Genomic DNA, 17,217 nt, shown 5'->3' with positions numbered 1-17,217 from the left:
CGGAAGCCTCAAGTCAGTTTGACTGGCAGCAAAACGTGTGAGAGGCAGCTAAAAAATTCTCGCTCTGAGTGGCTCGCTTACTTAACACGCCCATAGACAGTTTCCATTTTGGTGCGTGAGTGCCTATTTACGTCAGCCCACACTGGTTGTAAGCATAAACATATGTCTATTATTATTATTATTATTATTATTAATTTCTTAGCAGACGCCCTTATCCAGGGCAACTTACAGTTGTTACAAGCTATCACATTAATTTTACATACAATTACCCATTTATACAGTTGGGTTTTTACTGGAGCAATGTAGGTAAAGTACCTTGCTCAAGGGTACAGCAGCAGTGTCCCCACCGGGGATTGAACCCACGACCCTCCGGTCAAGAGTCCAGAGCCCTAACCACTACTCCACACTGCTGCCCTGTCTATGGTTGTGAGCCAATATGTCTCGTCAGACATTAATAGGGACATGCTGCTAAAAAATGCTGCTTCAAATACAGCTGCAAGTTAAAAAGAAACAGAACTGGATGTGCTTGAAGAGCCAGAAGACATCGAAACTACTACAAAACCTTCAACAAGTAAGAAAATAAAGAGATCGTACAACCCTGAGTGGGGAAAAAAGTTTGTGTGGATACCACACGGAAATGTCGATGGCACTGACAAAATATTTTGCCAGTTTTGCATAAAAGCTTGCATATAAAAATAGATTTACTGAAGGCTCGTTAATATGCAAGTTTCTTCCCTGACAGCACACGCAGAGTGCAGCGACCATATTTTAGCTATACTTACACTGAAGCAGCAAGCTACCATGAAAAAGCACTGCGATAAAGCAAGTCAATCCTCAAGCAGGAAACTGATTACTCAGCTGAAAGTTGTTTATCACATGACACAAAATGATATTCCAAGTCACCAGTTTAGTGAATAGGTATGCTAAAATAGCAATAATGTTTGAAAACAAATGATTTACTGTTTTGTTTTATGTTTAATTAAACATATGAAAGATTTTTTCTACGTGTAATTTTGAATACGTGTATGTGTAGAGTGGACATAACCGGTTCAATTTGTGTGGTGACCGGTAAAATATTTAGTAACAGGTTACTGTGACAGGCTGTGTTTTTAGCGGAAACGCTGGTATTTGGAGCACAATACCCATTGTGAATTATTTTATTCACAAATTTGTTGGTTGTTCTACTTATGTGGATCACAATAGTGTTCAGAACCATGTTGAACTAGTTTAAATTGCTCAATTATGCATTACTGAAAGCTCATTAATGATTAATTTCTTGATTGACATTTTTTATGCAGAAATAAATATATTCTTTGACATTAATGATTATTTTGTTAATTGACAATTTATATGAAGGAATAAATACATTCTTTGATGATGTACCTGTGTTTACCAATGTGCTTCGATAAATCATAAGATTAACCAGTAAATGTCCAAAAAGCAATATATTTCTTCATAATTCCCAACAATTTCCCCTTTACTTGGTAAATGTTGAGTTACCAGTAAAACTTAAGATTTACCAGATTCAAACTTTTACTGTAACATATATATATTGTAGCATATCTCGGTTAACGCAGGCAGGCGCATCACACAGGGTGAGGCAATCCACACTCAGGCGGAGGGTGGGCGCGAACCCGGGACCTCTCACACTGAAGCATAGCGCCGATACCACTGTACAAAAGAGCCGCCTCCTTTGCAAGGAGCGTATATCGGGCTTATGTCTTCATGGTGCCCGCCATCCGCCTCTGTGTGGATTGCCTTGCCCTGTGTGATGCGCCTGACTGCATTAACCGAGATACGCTACAATATATATGTGCAATAAACCTGACACAGAGGGCATTACCAGGCATTAATGTCCGTTTGTGTAATGAGGTCCGATATGAATTGTACAACCGAGTCAGCAATTTGCTAAAGAAATGCAGCACACATTCACTTTTTTTATTTGAATTATGTTATTTTAATATAATAACTTTATTTTTTTTACTAATGAAACTCAAAAGTGAGTTCAGCATGCACAGTAAATCCAAGATGGACTTTTGTTCATTAAAAGCTTATTTAATAGTTTAAAAAAATAACTTTTGAAAAAAATCTTTTTGTTTAGATGTCTTTAAGTTAGGTTAAAACTGATTAATAACATCCATTTAGAGGTTGGCACGGGTAGAAAATCTGGAACCGGGTACCCGCCGTGAAAACTACCCGGGTACCTTAATGTTTTAAGTGCATGCTTTATATTTTAATACTATATAGTACTAAGCAGGGTGCGTTGTTAAATTCATCGGTGCTCTGCATCGCTGAGTCGGAAGTGACATCACGTGGTGCTCATCGGTGCTGGGAATTTAACAACAGTTTGGTGAATCAACATAGCTGATAATAATAATAGAAAAGTTGCTGCTGCGGCATGCAAGGCTGTGGTTGATCTGTGTGAGCTGAAAGCTTATTGGGAGGAAGGTTTAGTTATATTTAACCAACTAATTAGGAGCTAGCTTGTTACATTAAAATGTAGAAAGCAGCTAGCCTGCAACTGTAAATATGGATACACTTTCAAATACAGTTCGCCCACTTTTCGCAACTTTGTAACATATTTGTTTGAAGTATAAAAGGACAAATAACATACACGATAAAAAATAAATAAATAAATAATTGTTTTCTCTCTCATATCAAATTCTTGTACGTCACCAGCTCAGTCGGCTACTCTGGATAAGTTGGCAAATGTGATATTGTTTATTAAAAATACACAACTCCACATGCATTTTCAAAAGATGTGGCGTCTCTGAATCTACAGTTACATTGATAATAGTATCTCCGTACAAGACAAACTTCCACAGTGGGAGCGGCCATTTCAGTTTTGCTGCAGTTCGCCGACTACCCCGGTGAATCCGCTGCTTCAACGGTGACACACAGGTGAATTTAACAACAGTTTGTTGAGCAACTACTGGTGAATTTAACAACGGTATGGTGAATCCATCTTACATCGGTGCATGCAGCGGTGAATTTAACAGTTTTATGTTTTATATTGTCAGTTAAAAATACAAATTCACGTTTATTTTTTATAGTTAACCTTTAGGAGTTTTAGTGACACACATGCGCCTAAATTAAAATGTACGTTCTACAAACACAACACTTTGTGATTTTGGTTCCTGTGATACCTAGCTTTTAAAAGCAGTGGTAATAGCAAGCTCAGTTACAAACAAACACTTCATCAGGAAAATCCCAATAATGGTGCTATTTTTTTTTTACTTTGAAAACTAAATTATGGGTCATTTTTTTATATAGCCCCATTTTTATATCGTAGTATTTCTGTTCATAGTTGCTAAACCATCATTTGTAATTTCATTTTAAATTAAAAGCTTCTGTCAAATTATATTGTGAATGATGTACTCATAATTAACATTAAATATGACTGTTTGTTTATATTTATTCATTGCATAAATGCCTTTTTGTTAAAAGATTATACAGTGTTTTGCCACATTTGCTATAAAAAAACAACAATTAAAAAACAATATAGAACTAGAAGCAGTGTAGTGCAATATGTAAACAGTTTATATTGTAGAAAATAAATGTTTCAAACAAGAGTTTAATTTTCCTTTTTACAATATCTTGGCTAAATTACCTAAATGTTAACATTTTAAAACAATTACCTATGTTAAAAGAAAAAAGGGAAATAAGGGAAACTGCAGTATATTAATATCTGTTGAAAGAATCACATGTTTAATATTTGTTGTTGTCAACATATTAACAAATTCAGGTCATCTTCAGTATCAGTATTTTCTTAATAGATGTTATTTTAAAAAGATGTATGTTTATAGGCTTGCAGTGGAGGTGGGTGCACAGTAAGTGAACCCATCATGGCCAGGACTGAAGAGAGTACTCCAGAGAATGTACCTGCCCCGATCGCTCAGTCTTATTTATCAGATTCCTTCAATGTCTCCTGGACTGAGCCTGAGCATCCGAATGGTAAGTGAACTCTTTTAGGCTTGAGTTAAAAACATGATTAGTAAAAGTAAATTCATATTCTAAATGGCAGCTTATGTGTAATACTTAATTTTTAATGATCATTTTAGCACATACAATTCCTTAGATAACACCACTTTGTCTGCAGAGTATGTTGTTAAAGTGGCTAAAAAGTGCTCCCTTTTGACTAATGTTGTGAACTGCAGCTTGATGCTTTTCTTACTTGTCCCATTAAATTATATGCAGTTAATGCTTGTTATGTGACATGGTGCTCACACAATGCAAGGACTGCATTTTATAGATCTCTACAAAAAATATGTGCAAAAGTTGTAGTTTACACATAATGACATAAAGTACAGGCTTGGGCATTGAGGTGTGTTTGTATTGTGTCAAATGTATAATCAGGTGTGTGTTTAAATGTCTATTTTGTTTACAAATATTTTAAAATAAACAGGTATGTATTCAAATATTTTTTCTTACAAACAGATTTTTGGTTTGCATTTAGAAAAGTCAAACTTTGCAAACATGTCTTAAAACATATTACACCAAACTACTGTATATATGTGTAAATGGATTTGCAGTGTGAATTAAGAATGTCCTTTACTGTAAGAAGCAGGCTTTTTGTACGCAACTTTTGACAAAATTCTCAACAGGTGGTTGCATAAATCCTGAGTAAACTGGTTGTACTGTACCTAAGGTAATGTTAGGTATTTCAAGATTTGTGATAATCAGAGTCTGTGAAAGCAGCTGTCCCTTTTCCCTTTTCTCATTTTAAAAACAAGACAGTCCTCAAATTATGTTTCATATTTTGATTCTTGATTGGGATTTCTTTATATATAAAATATTCAAAGAAAAATAATCCTTATTTTATGTAATATAAATTATTTGTTGATAATTAAAAACATAATGCACCTGTGAATTAAATTGTGTATGATACCAGGAACAGTTAGTATCTATCATTAAAATCCCATGATGTGGTTACTTCGTGAATATTTTATGATTTTGTGATATTCATCCAGCATCACAAATCATGATTTGGGCTATAGGAAAGGTGAATTATGAAATTAGACAGCCCGATCGCCGTAATGAACGTGAAATTGATCATGTAAATTTATTAAAGCCCTGGCAGGCAAGGGAGGCCTTATTCATAGCCCCAGGTGATGTAAAGGATGATTTAGGCCCCTGTCCAGAGACCCCTAGCACTAAAATAATTTCTATGGGGGAACAATTGGTTCCAGATCAGCAACGGGAGCTGCGTAAGCTTATTGAGGAGTTCAGCGATGTTTTTTCTGACTTGCCCGACAGAACTAACTTGGTTGAATATGACATTATCTCTGCCTCAGGTGTCAAATTCAGGCTTTGATAGACACGGCGATCCCCAAAACCAAGACTCAGGTGAGGTCGCTACTGGGATTAGCCGGTTATTACCGTCGCTTTATCCCAGAGTATGCCACAGTGGTTAACCCTTTAGTCGACCTCACCAAAAAGAGTGCACCAAATTTGATTAAATGTTCAGCAGAGTGTCAGGGGGCATTTGATACTATTAAGTGAAGAACCTGCTAGGCCCCCACTTTCATCGCACCTGATTTCACCAAGAGATTCATCCTCCACTCTGATGCGTCTTATGTGGGTTTGGGTGCAGTCATGTCCCAAAAGGTTGACGGAGTAGAATACACGATATTGTACATCAGAAAAAAAATGCTCCCTCGGGAGCACAACTACTCCGTAGTCAAAAAGGAGTGTTTGGCCATTAAATGGGCTACTCACTCCTTATGATACTACCTGCTGGGACATTTATTTGATCTTGTCACAGACCACGCCCCACTCAAGTGGTTAAGCACAATGAAGGATAGCAGTGCCCGGATAACTCGGTGGTATCTGGCATTGCAGCCCTTCATGTACCACATGGTACATTGTGCAGGGAAAGACCACCAAAATGTAGATTATTTTTCCACTCTAAACGGTGGGATATGTGACAGAAAGACAATGATTTTTGGTGGTAAATCTCCCTCCTGACCTGTGAGGGCGCTAAGTAACGGGAACAGAGTACCCTGGACTGCTTGGCCTGACACTTCGTTCCTAAGATTAAAAGGAATTCTGTCATTTAGAAAAGGGGCGGAGCTTCGGTGCATTAACTCATAAGACCCGGAAGGGAAATGATGTGGCAGCCGCGGATTGGAGGAGCGGCTGCAATCATTTACCAAGGGGTCATGAGTGACGGTATAAGTAAGGGACGGAGTGACGCAATCTGTTCCTTTGTTTTGGTTTATGAAAAAGAACCCGGAAGGACCTGTGTTTTGTGTATCCGTATCGTGAGTGTTTGTTTGTTTTGTCTAATTGTTACTTGTTACTATTAGACAGCTAACACCTTCCGGAGCTGTCGTCAGAGGCCAGCACAAACCCAGAACCACACTGCATTTGTATCACAAATAACTATATTGTCACCACAAGCACTAATTCACGCACTAACTGACTTGTGTATGTGTTTTGTGTTTTGTGTTTTGTGTGGGTGTATAATAAACTATTTCGGGACAAACCCGGGGATTACAAAGTAAGTAATACATGCCGCTGTATTACTTGCCATCATTATTGTTTACTAGACATACAAACCGATTAAACTACTTTGCACCTGGATTATAATTATCTGTCTGTTCATTGGTCACTTGCACCTGCACACTGTTAACCACTTTGCCACAAGTCCTTGCAAGACTTACTTGGTGCTGTTTATTTTTTTACACAGGTATCATCACCAGCTATGGACTGTACATGAATGGAGTACTGGTTCAAAATTCCACCAATCTTCATTTTCACATCAGTGGTCTTGCTCCATGGAGTCTCCATACCTTCAGAGTCCAGGCTTGTACAGCCAAAGGCTGTGCCTTGGGTCTCTTGGTGAGTGCAACTATTAACATTATGTTAATGTACAGCATGTCAGATGGCAATGGATGTCATAAAGGTGATCGATTCAGTCTGGTCAATACAGCCCCCCTCTGGTAGTGTTTGACATTTTAAACAAATGCCATTCAAGGGTTTTGATTTGACAGGCCATATTTGGGCAGATTTCCAATTTGTGCAGGATATAGTCAAAGTTCTGCAGATGCAGCAAATGTTTTAAGAGAAACAGGTACTTAATTTCTGTCAATTTAGCTAATCTTAGGCTGAATTTCCTTTGTTGCTAAGAAAAAAAGTAAATTATAAAGTAGGCTGGTCACTCTGCAATCCTGATTTGAACAGGTTGAATTTTGCTTATCTCAACAATGCAACCCATCTGCAAGACGAATGATGTCCATATTAAACAATTCATGCAGTTGCACTTACTGTACAGGTGTCAGAAACCAGGCCTTTATTCTTAGAACTGTACTGCCCATCAGTTGATGCCTCAAGTTTCCACACCACACTAAGAATTGCCCATTCTGAATATAAGTATATAGACTGTATAACTGTATACAAGTATTACACCATATACATCTGCTGAATAAAAAAGGAATACAATATTATGACACAGAGTTTTTGTTCTAAATATCCTTGCACTAATCTACTGTAACTGTTTGAATGTATGTAATGGTGCTTCTTATCTTGTTTAATGAACCAAAGTTTCCCCACAAACAACAGCTGTACATCAGTCATTTTAAATCAACGGCAAACCTGTAAGTGATTCTGGAAAAAGCTTTGAAGCCCAATCCTTTTTGCACAAAGAAAATATAAGATCCGGTAGAGGCTGTCATATAATTTAATCAAATTCAAGAATACTAATCTAGATTTTCTACCTTCATCAATTAAAAAACAGGGATTTCATAACCACTGTTTTAATTCAGGAAATTAAAATCAATTAATTGATTGCAGTATGTGCAAAATAGTGCTGCACGGCTTTTATCAAGACCTTGATGCTGACGTTTAAGACTTTGCATGGCCTTGGCCCATCATATGTCAGGGACATGCTTAACCTTTATTTGCCACAGCGGAACCTGTGATCTGCTAATGACTCTAATCTTCTTGTGCCAAAGACAAGGCTGCGCACTATGGGCGACCGGGCTTTTTGCTTGATGGCCCCCTGCCTTTGGAACAATCTGCCTGGACACTTGAAGGACTGTGAGACTATTGAGGCTTTTAAATCTGGACTCAAGACATATTTCTATCAATTGGCTGTTTTGTAATTGTGCTTATTGTTTTACATGTATTTCTTTATTATTTTTTTTTTCTTCCTCTGTTAAGAGCTTTGTGATTCCTGCAATTAAAGGTGCAATATAAATAAAATTCATTATTTTATATATATATAAAAGAATTGAGTCTGACCAGTCCACATTATTACTTTCATAGATTTGATGAATTCCAGATGACAAATGGGGCAGGATTTTCAAAAAACAGTGTTATTGTATCAAACTCGTGGTATAGTAACGAGAGCATTAGTAGCAATGATTTTCAAGCGAAATGTGTTAATTAAATCAATTCGTTAATGTTTTGAAATGCAGTCGATGAGGTCGTTAATGAAGCCCTGTCGCTGATTCCATGTTGCTAGGCAACCGATTAGGCAGTAGGCTCGCCAGCGCTGAGTGGATCATGAGGTCCGGATTAGCTGGGGGGTGGCCCAGGGAGGCTGCGCGGAGTTAAAAAAAAGCATCTGCGCCACAATTCGAGGCTACTGCAAGACCATTGATATACAGACGGGTGCTGAGCGGAAGCATGTTTATTTACATCAAGGAGGAGAGCATCCGCATTGCAGGAACTACTACACGCAACCCTTTGACTGCAAAACGGTGCCTGTGAAGGCGTTTGTCCAGCTAGAACCCGTCGGAATGGCATGGAGTTGCTGGGAGGCCAGGACTTTGGAAGCAACAGCAGTAGGTCATTTTAGGGGATGGTGATCCCAAAAAAGTATAGAGAGGGTTTACCGTAGAGCAGTAGGTTCCTGGAGTGGGACGTCTCATATAGTGGGACTAGCGCTCACCATTTTGCGTGACAAACTTTTATTTTTAGCTCTAATTTAGTATTTACAGATGTGGTGGGGGATATGTATGTTACTGTTCGTTTGTTTGAATAGATGTGAATTATTTGGAATTTAATTTAATATCTGCTCTCTGTCAGGTGGAAGCTCGAACCCTGGAAGCTGCACCAGTGGGAACCGTGGCCCTTGAAATGAGCGTCGAAGGACCTCGCTCAGTCAGAGCAAAATGGACGACTCCAGCCAAGCCAAATGGCCTCTTAAAATATTCTGTTCTTTTCACAGGCCTCTTCTATGCAGATCAAGGTAATTTGCATCTAAGATTAACTAGTTTAATTCCAGAGTGTACAATTATAGGTTTTAAATATATATGGGCAGTATTTAATGTATTACATTGTTTTGGCTTTACCAGTATTTTTTTTTTTGGTTTTACTTTATAAGGTACTTTTGAAGACCCAAGGACAATCTAAGAGTTGTAGAGGTTTTGTGTTTATTGTACATATGCTTAAAGGGGCACTGAACCTTATCAGTATAATGCAGGAATGAAATGTCTCTAAATATTATTAGTTGTCTGCCTGCATTCTGCACAGTGTGGCTGTTAAGCCTAATACAGGAATTTAAGTGACCTCAAAAATGATGAGAGGAGGACAGACATGTTTGTAATTAATTTTGAACCAGTGGTGCAAAGGTACTGTAGATAAAAATGGACAGATTTTTAAAAAGGCAATGTCACAAAAAATTAAGCAGTACCCAATAATCCCTTTAGAGTTTTTTCTACCTATTGTATGTTTTTTTTTTTTTTTTTAAAAAGCCTTTTGAAATTTCTGATTGACAGAAAGTCACACTCTTCACAACATTTTTCATGTATTTCCATGCATCATTTTGCTCTATCCTTTCGAGGTGAAATACTGAATAAGGCATCGTATTGAATATTTATACAAGGGACCATCATTGACACTTTCTTTAATGCTCAACCCAAAGCCACAAATAAAAAGATGATGTGAAATGAAGCATTTAACTCACACATGCAAGCAATAAATATTTACGTGTGGTTAGAAAATACACTTTAAAATGCCAGTTTACAAATGCAAAACAATACAATGTAGTTGCAGCATACTTTTATTCTGTAAGTAAAATATTAAAACATCTTTATATTTGCTTGCTAATGGAAATAATTATTACCATTGGGAAGACAGCCTGGAAATCACGTGTGGAACAATGAAACAAAGAATGTATGCAGTATATGTCTGTTGGGTGTCCTAATCCAGAATGCAAAGGTCTTATTGCTTCTGGCCCAAGAAATAGCAAAAACAGACAATAGAAGCGTCACTTTTTTCTGCAGCTTTTTTTTTCTCTCTGGCACTATGTCCTACCAAAGGTGTCTGACCTTTTAAACTTGTCCACAAATAGTAATGTTCTTACCCTAACCCCAAAGTAATATAGAGAATCCATAATGTAGTGTGCCAATTCACGATTCACCATGGTGGCGTTAAATTTACCAGCCAATCAGCCAACCTCAGTTTTTGAAGCTAATGAGAGAGACTTAATCAGGCTTTGCTTTGTTTTGCTTACCTGCACAGCTCTAGCTTCATGAGGCCCAATAGAGTATACCCTGTATGTAATATTTTGGATTTCACAATCATTTTTTCTAATATAACACACATCCTTTTTATAAAACCTAGCAGAATTTCTGATATACTCGGGTCACGGTTTTCTATTAAGTGTACTATGGTGTTTTTAATAGGGTTGTATTCAAGAGTTGCATGTTATACAAGTAGCTCAAGGTTGCTCAATCATGCACGTTATACACAAGATGGGTGTTATTTAAAAAAAAAAAAAAAAGAAAAAGCTACAGCAGTCATTTTTGCTGTTATTAAAAACTTCTACAGTCAATTCTGATAAATACAAAAGCAATATAAAATATACATCAATATAAAAACATTGGTGATTAATAAAACAGCTGAATGTTTTTAAAATAGCTTTTGAGACAACAGAGGTCGCTTCTTCATTACCTCAGTTTCCACTTCTCATCTGAAAATGAGACCTTTGTACTCTCGAAAGATAGTGTGTTGTAGTCTGCGAGGTGTGTGTGTGTGTGTGTGTGTGTGTGTGTGTGTGTGTGTGTGTATATATATATATATATATATATATATATATATATATATATATATCATAATACCTTATTTGAATTTAAAATCATGTAGGACCAACCTATATTGAAATAATCAGACTGGACACGCTTCTAGTGAATACAAAGGACAAATGAAGGTGCAAAAACTAAGCTAAAGTAATACAAAGATTTATGAGGTGGACTGTACTCTGTCCGTGGTGTCAAAGCATTCAAAACCTGTTTTTTACATTTTGGAAGACACGCCTGGCGCCACAGGATTTATTCAACGATGGTGAATATAAACCACTTGTCCAGTATTTAGTTTACGACTCTTTTTAAAAGCATTCTCTGTCAGTGGGGGAGTTCCTGACAAGAAACCAAATAGACACATAGAATGGCTTAGGACCCCCCTGTATATTCCATTTCTGTTAATTTCTTAAACAGTATGATCCGATTCTGGCGCAACAGTGTTTTATATTCATATTCCACTGATCCTTTTAAAATCACCCAAAAAAACTATAAAAATATTCTTAGTAAGTGGTTCATAATTTGAGCCACTGGCAACCTGCCACATTGCAGCATGCAGAACTACATCTAACTAGCTGCTGTTTTCTGCCTACAATATCCATATATCGTATTACACTGTTCAGTTTTGTACAAATAGTTGTTTTCAAAGAAAGTAATAGATCTGTTTCAGTATTAAAGAATTACTGCTTATTTTACAAGCATAATTAGATTCGGTTTAACTTCCCTGTCACTTTACTTTATCAGCTCTTAATTGTACTGAATGCTTTTTACCCAGCCAATACAGTTCTGCATGACCTGTAGTCAAGCAATTACCCTGTGTAGTTAAAACACCCCCTCTCCTCCATCCCCACTCTAAAAGTAAACCCTGGAAACATAATCAATAAACCTGTTGTACATTATAATCAAAAAGTATATTTAAACCTGAACAGTTGGTATGTAATGTGTGTTATTAAACCAGTAATTGACTATGACATCATCCAAAACTGGCTTGATGGCAAACTGCCTTTAAGAATGCACTATGCAATATGGATAAATAAGTTTCTTTCTAATACAGTAGGATGTTAATATCATATAATACAATCATACCTGGAACCAATAGAAGTTGGCAGAAGCCTCCACTGGTTAGGAAAAGGACAAGATGAAAATGGTCATGGGGTGCACATCCATTTAAAAAGTATTGCAGCAGCTTTTTTTCAACAAGGCTCTGCTGTACATAAAGATTATATATATGAATCAGTTGTTGGAAATTCTGGACTGTGATTGGTTAAAACCTGATCATAGGAGCAAAAAGTAGATTGAACTGTTGCCCTGACCCTTACACCACCAGGCAGTAGTCTCCACCTGTCATGTGATTGATTCATATCACTGTCAGTCTAGCTCCTTTTCAAAGGAACCCCTGCACTCACAACAAGGGAAAACGGCAGAACACTGATTCTGTGACAACCCTTTAGACCCCAGAATAATTAAAGAACCCTTTTGTAGATTCCTCGGAATTTTGGCAAAAAACTGAGATTTAGCCAAAAAACTGAGATGTTTCATTCAAATAAACATAACTCAAAAGCCATGACAAATCTATAATTACAAGTTTTTTTTTTTTTAGTTTTTTTTTTATTTAAAACCGGTCAAATCATTCTTTTCAAATAACACCAAACTTGACAGTTGTTGTAAAGTAAAACTTGTTGTTTTACTTCAACAAATGTAACTGGGTATAAAAAAACGCAAAAAAAAAACTGTTTAAAAACTATTTACAAAAATACAGCCCTATACTATACTCGGTTTGTTGTATTCATATTTTGAAATACTGTTTTTTAATTAAGCGATTCAATTTAAATATTAAAGTTGATTATTAAACAAATGAATTTTTTGAAAAATTGTGGCTTTAAAACTGCAATAATAACATTGTAAACATTGTAACTGCAATAGTAACATTGTAAAATACTTAAAGAAAGAATGAAAAGTATAACTGAAAGAACGGGGGGGGGGGGGTTGGGGGTCCATTATTTTGTAACCAAATATTTGGTCATGTGTATTATTACACCATTCCATGAAATTCCTGAAGCAGGGTCCCATTTTGTAAAACAAAAAGAAGCTTGTGTTGTTTTTTTATTTTTTATTATTGAAATTCAATTTACTCCAAACAGTCAAATATACATGCAAAACACAGAGCTCACGCATAAAAATATTTTTTTCTGTACAACAAAACAACAAAATACAACAAAAACACCTGCTTATTATATTTACTTCCGCAAATACAAGCATACAAAGGCTCCAACAAGTCAGTATAAAACAACAGCATACACTATAATGAAAAAAGGCAAAGCTTACATGTAACACAGCGTTATTTACAGCCAACACAACCCGCTACTTCTGGTAAATAAATCCAGCCACAATCAAATCAAACTGATTACAGATATTCATTACCCAATACTAACTGCCTTGCTATGTTTTTTACGTTGTTTTTAACATATGATTAAATTACTTATAAACAGTGCATTATTATTTATTTCTTAGCAGACGCCTTGTACAGTTTTCTTACAAGTTTGGTATGCCAGCGATATTTCACTTTTTTAATACCTGTAGCTCATCTAAATCCATGTGTGAGGCAGATGAGAATGATTTTGCTTTCTTCATCAGAATGAATTTCTGAAACCATCTCGGCAACAGTCTAAAAAAAAAAAAAAAAAAACTTTTCGGGATATAAATTTTACAAAAACTTTGATAACTATGCGGTGTGAACATCAAAAACATTTTCGGTTATTTATTTATGTTATTTATTTATTTACTTATGCTGTATCAGCTATATTTAAACAAAATATATGTCAATATTTATTTACATATGTTGTATCAGCTTTATTTAAACAAAATACATAAAATCATATTTACTGTCCAACATTGTCTCACATATTTTCTTGACCTGCATCATATATTAAATATGTACTGCAGACTCAGCCATAATGGAAAATGAAATGCCCCTCGGGAAGACTATTGTTACCTCAGCCTGTGGCTTCGGGCATTATAGCCCCCTGTTGTTAACAATAGTCTCCCTTCGGGTCAATAATTTTCCACTATAGCCCTCCTGTCTAGTCCATATTTACCAGCAGGTCTTATTGTCTTGCGCACTGAATGCATGCCTGCCACAGGCCTCCCCTGGGTCCTAAACCTTGCTAGGTACGAACAGGGATTGCAGTAACCACAGACCATACATGACTTTTTGCTTACATAAAGGGGTTTAAAGTAGAGTTATGAGCAAAATACAGGAGAAAATCTGTCCCGGGAGAAGTGTCCAAAAAACGGGAGAGTCCCGGCAAATAATGGGGAGTTGACAGGTCTGTTATTTCAATCGCGAAACAAAGCAAATTATTATTATTATTATTATTATTATTATTATTATTAGTATTATTAGTATTATTAGTATTATTAGTATTATTTATGTATTAGCAGATGCCCTTACATTGTGTCAGGTTTACACAGCAGTTAACTTGATACACGCACACACACATACACACACACAGCACTAGCAACAACCAGGGAGAGGAATGACAGACATACACATACAGATACAGAAGTGGCGCTCCTGTTATGCTGCTCTCCATATACTATACGTAAATATTTTCACTTGTAATAATTGCCATGAAAATAAATTGCCAGTGTCCTCATGAAAATAAATGTTCATAATTATTTCTAGTAAAGTTGTATTTTGTATTGTTTTCACTACAGAACAGCCTCAGGCTGAAGTCAAGGTGCAGCTCCGGACAGCTCCGGCTGAATTTAAGCCCTGTGTGTGTGTGAAGCTAATGCTGCTGTACCAGTGTAGTCACATTAAAATACTTTAAAAGTCCCACTCTGACAAGTAAGAAGAACAGACTGAGCTCTAGATTCTAATCTCAGTGTACAGGCAGATGGAGCTGACCCTTTACAAAGACTGGCATGTCCCGTTCATATGCTGCAAGTGCTTTGATGTATTCTTCTGTTAAACAGTTGTAAGATTATGAGGTGTGAGATGATCGATTTGAAAAAAAGAAGGAGCAACATTTCAGATAGACCCATGACATTAGAGCGCTACAGCAGCATTGGTAAATAATGCAAAAGCTGTATACTAATAGTGCTTAATCTTGCATTGTTATTTTGTGGGGGGGGGGGATCTTAATATCCTTCCTTTAGCCTGTCCCTCAACCCTTCAAAACTGTATACATCTTGCAGAGGGAGGGTGCTTTCAGAAGTCAGAGCCCATTTGCTGAACGCACCATTCCTAGAAAATGGATTCTGTTCTTGGCAGAATTTTCTTTCAGTCCTTTCCACTGAGAAGTTTACTGATTTCTCCCAGTGGAATCTGCTGGAATTTATCGGTTCATGGTTGGCAGTCACAGATTAAGGTAAATGTCGATCCGTAATGACCCTCTACATGTTAGTATTGCAGTAAAGCCGGGCTTTTATGTCAAAGATATCGGAGAGGGAGCTATTACACATGACAGGGGTGATCAAGGGACTACAGACCAAGGCAAGCATTATTAAATATTGACTAGTTCTGTGATTTATGTAGAGCTGGAGGAAAAAAGTGACTTTTTAACCATTATATATTCTTCAGCACCGAAAACCAGCCATTTATCTCCTGGTGGTAATAAAGAACAGAGTGCCTGCATATTTTTATCCAGGGCGTAAAAAAAAGACTGGCACTACAAATGAGATGGATGCTTTCATGTTAGCATTTCATTTTACAAACTGCCAAAAGCAGAATAGGTAAATTGGAAGCAATTACAAGATTTGACTTTAAGAGGTTGCTGAGTTAGTCAAACTGGATGAAAATTAATCGTCCTGGGACTAGAACTCGGATAAATTTATTAGCTTCTTTATATTTGCCTAAACTAAGAAAATTATCACTTTTTTTTAAAAGAAGTAAGTGGTGGTAAACATACTAAAACAGACAGCAATATATGTGTGTGTGTGTGTGTGTGTGTGTGTGTATATATATATATATATATATATATATATATATATATATATATATATATATATATACACACACACACACACACACACACACACACACACACACATATACACAGTTGTAGTCAAAAGTTTACATACCCCAATGGAAATTTATAATTTCTAGATATTTCTTGAAAAAAAATAATTATAGGAAAAATCTTTTGTAGCAAAAGTTTTGCTTTTGTGGATGACGAAAAAAAGTTACAAGAAATAGATGTCTACAATTATTTATTTCAGCAATTATTTTGCAAAACTCCAAAAATGGTACTTCAAAATTATTCATACCCTTTGATGCTATGATAGTATTGTCTACAAGGTGGTAGAAATTTCAATATGATAATCCATCCATTATCATTAACCGCTTACTCCTTTACAGGGTCACGGTGAGCCGGAGCCTAACCCGGCATACACAGGGCACAAGGCGAGACTACACCCTGGACGGGACGCCAGTCCATCGCAGGGCACCACACACACACACTCACTCACACACAGGGCAATTTAGAGTGACCAATCAACCTGGACAGCATGTCTTTGGACTGTGGGAGGAAACCGGAGTACCCGGAGAAAACCCACACGAACACGGGGAGAACATGCAAACTCCACACAGACAATACCCTAGGCTGGATTCGAACCTAGGACCCTGGCGCTGTGAGGCAGCAGCGCTAACCACTACGCCACCGTGCCACCCTCAATATGATAATGCAGAACCTAATTCTAGAAAATGCTGGATTGTAGGTGAACATTCTTAGAGAGTATAAAAGGGTTAGGCATAGGATGATTGCTGTCATTACCAATAAGTCAATAAGTAAAGAGCCTTCTGAAGACCTTAGGCAGAAAATTATTTATTGTCTTAAAGCTGGAGGAGGATACAAGAAGATTTCCTAATTTCAACTAAGGTATCCTAATTTCAACTATGGTTTCTATTATCAAGAAGTACAAGACTCATGGTACTGTCACAACGCTCCCTCAGTCTGGAAGAAAGACGGTTCTTTCACCAAGAACAAGTAGAAGATTGTGGGCAGCAGTGTGGAGTAGTGGTTAGGGCTCTGGACTCTTGACCGTAGGGTCGTGGGTTCAATCCCCGGTGGGGACACTGCTGCTGTACCCTTGAGCAAGGTACTTTACCTAGATTGCTCCAGTAAAAACCCAACTGTATAAATGGGTAATTGTATGTAAAAAATAATGTGATATCTTGTAAGTCGCC

General features: G+C 36.9%; 1 protein-coding gene across 1 annotated transcript in view; it reads left to right on the top strand.

The window, feature by feature from the left end:
* The window catches only part of ush2a (Usher syndrome 2A (autosomal recessive, mild)), a 387,586-nt gene that overhangs the window by 193,259 nt on the left and 177,110 nt on the right, over positions 1-17,217 (top strand). Inside the window, exons 34-36 of the mRNA XM_034017082.3 lie at positions 3,807-3,954; positions 6,692-6,843; positions 9,034-9,196. Coding sequence (XP_033872973.3) covers positions 3,807-3,954; positions 6,692-6,843; positions 9,034-9,196 — 463 coding nt within the window. The remainder of the gene's footprint in view (positions 1-3,806; positions 3,955-6,691; positions 6,844-9,033; positions 9,197-17,217) is intronic.

The sequence above is a fragment of the Acipenser ruthenus genome, chromosome 6, assembly GCF_902713425.1.
Source record: "Acipenser ruthenus chromosome 6, fAciRut3.2 maternal haplotype, whole genome shotgun sequence".
NCBI lineage: Eukaryota > Metazoa > Chordata > Actinopteri > Acipenseriformes > Acipenseridae > Acipenser > Acipenser ruthenus.
Note: the sequence above shows the minus strand (reverse complement) of the source record. Positions and strands in the feature narration are given on the sequence as shown.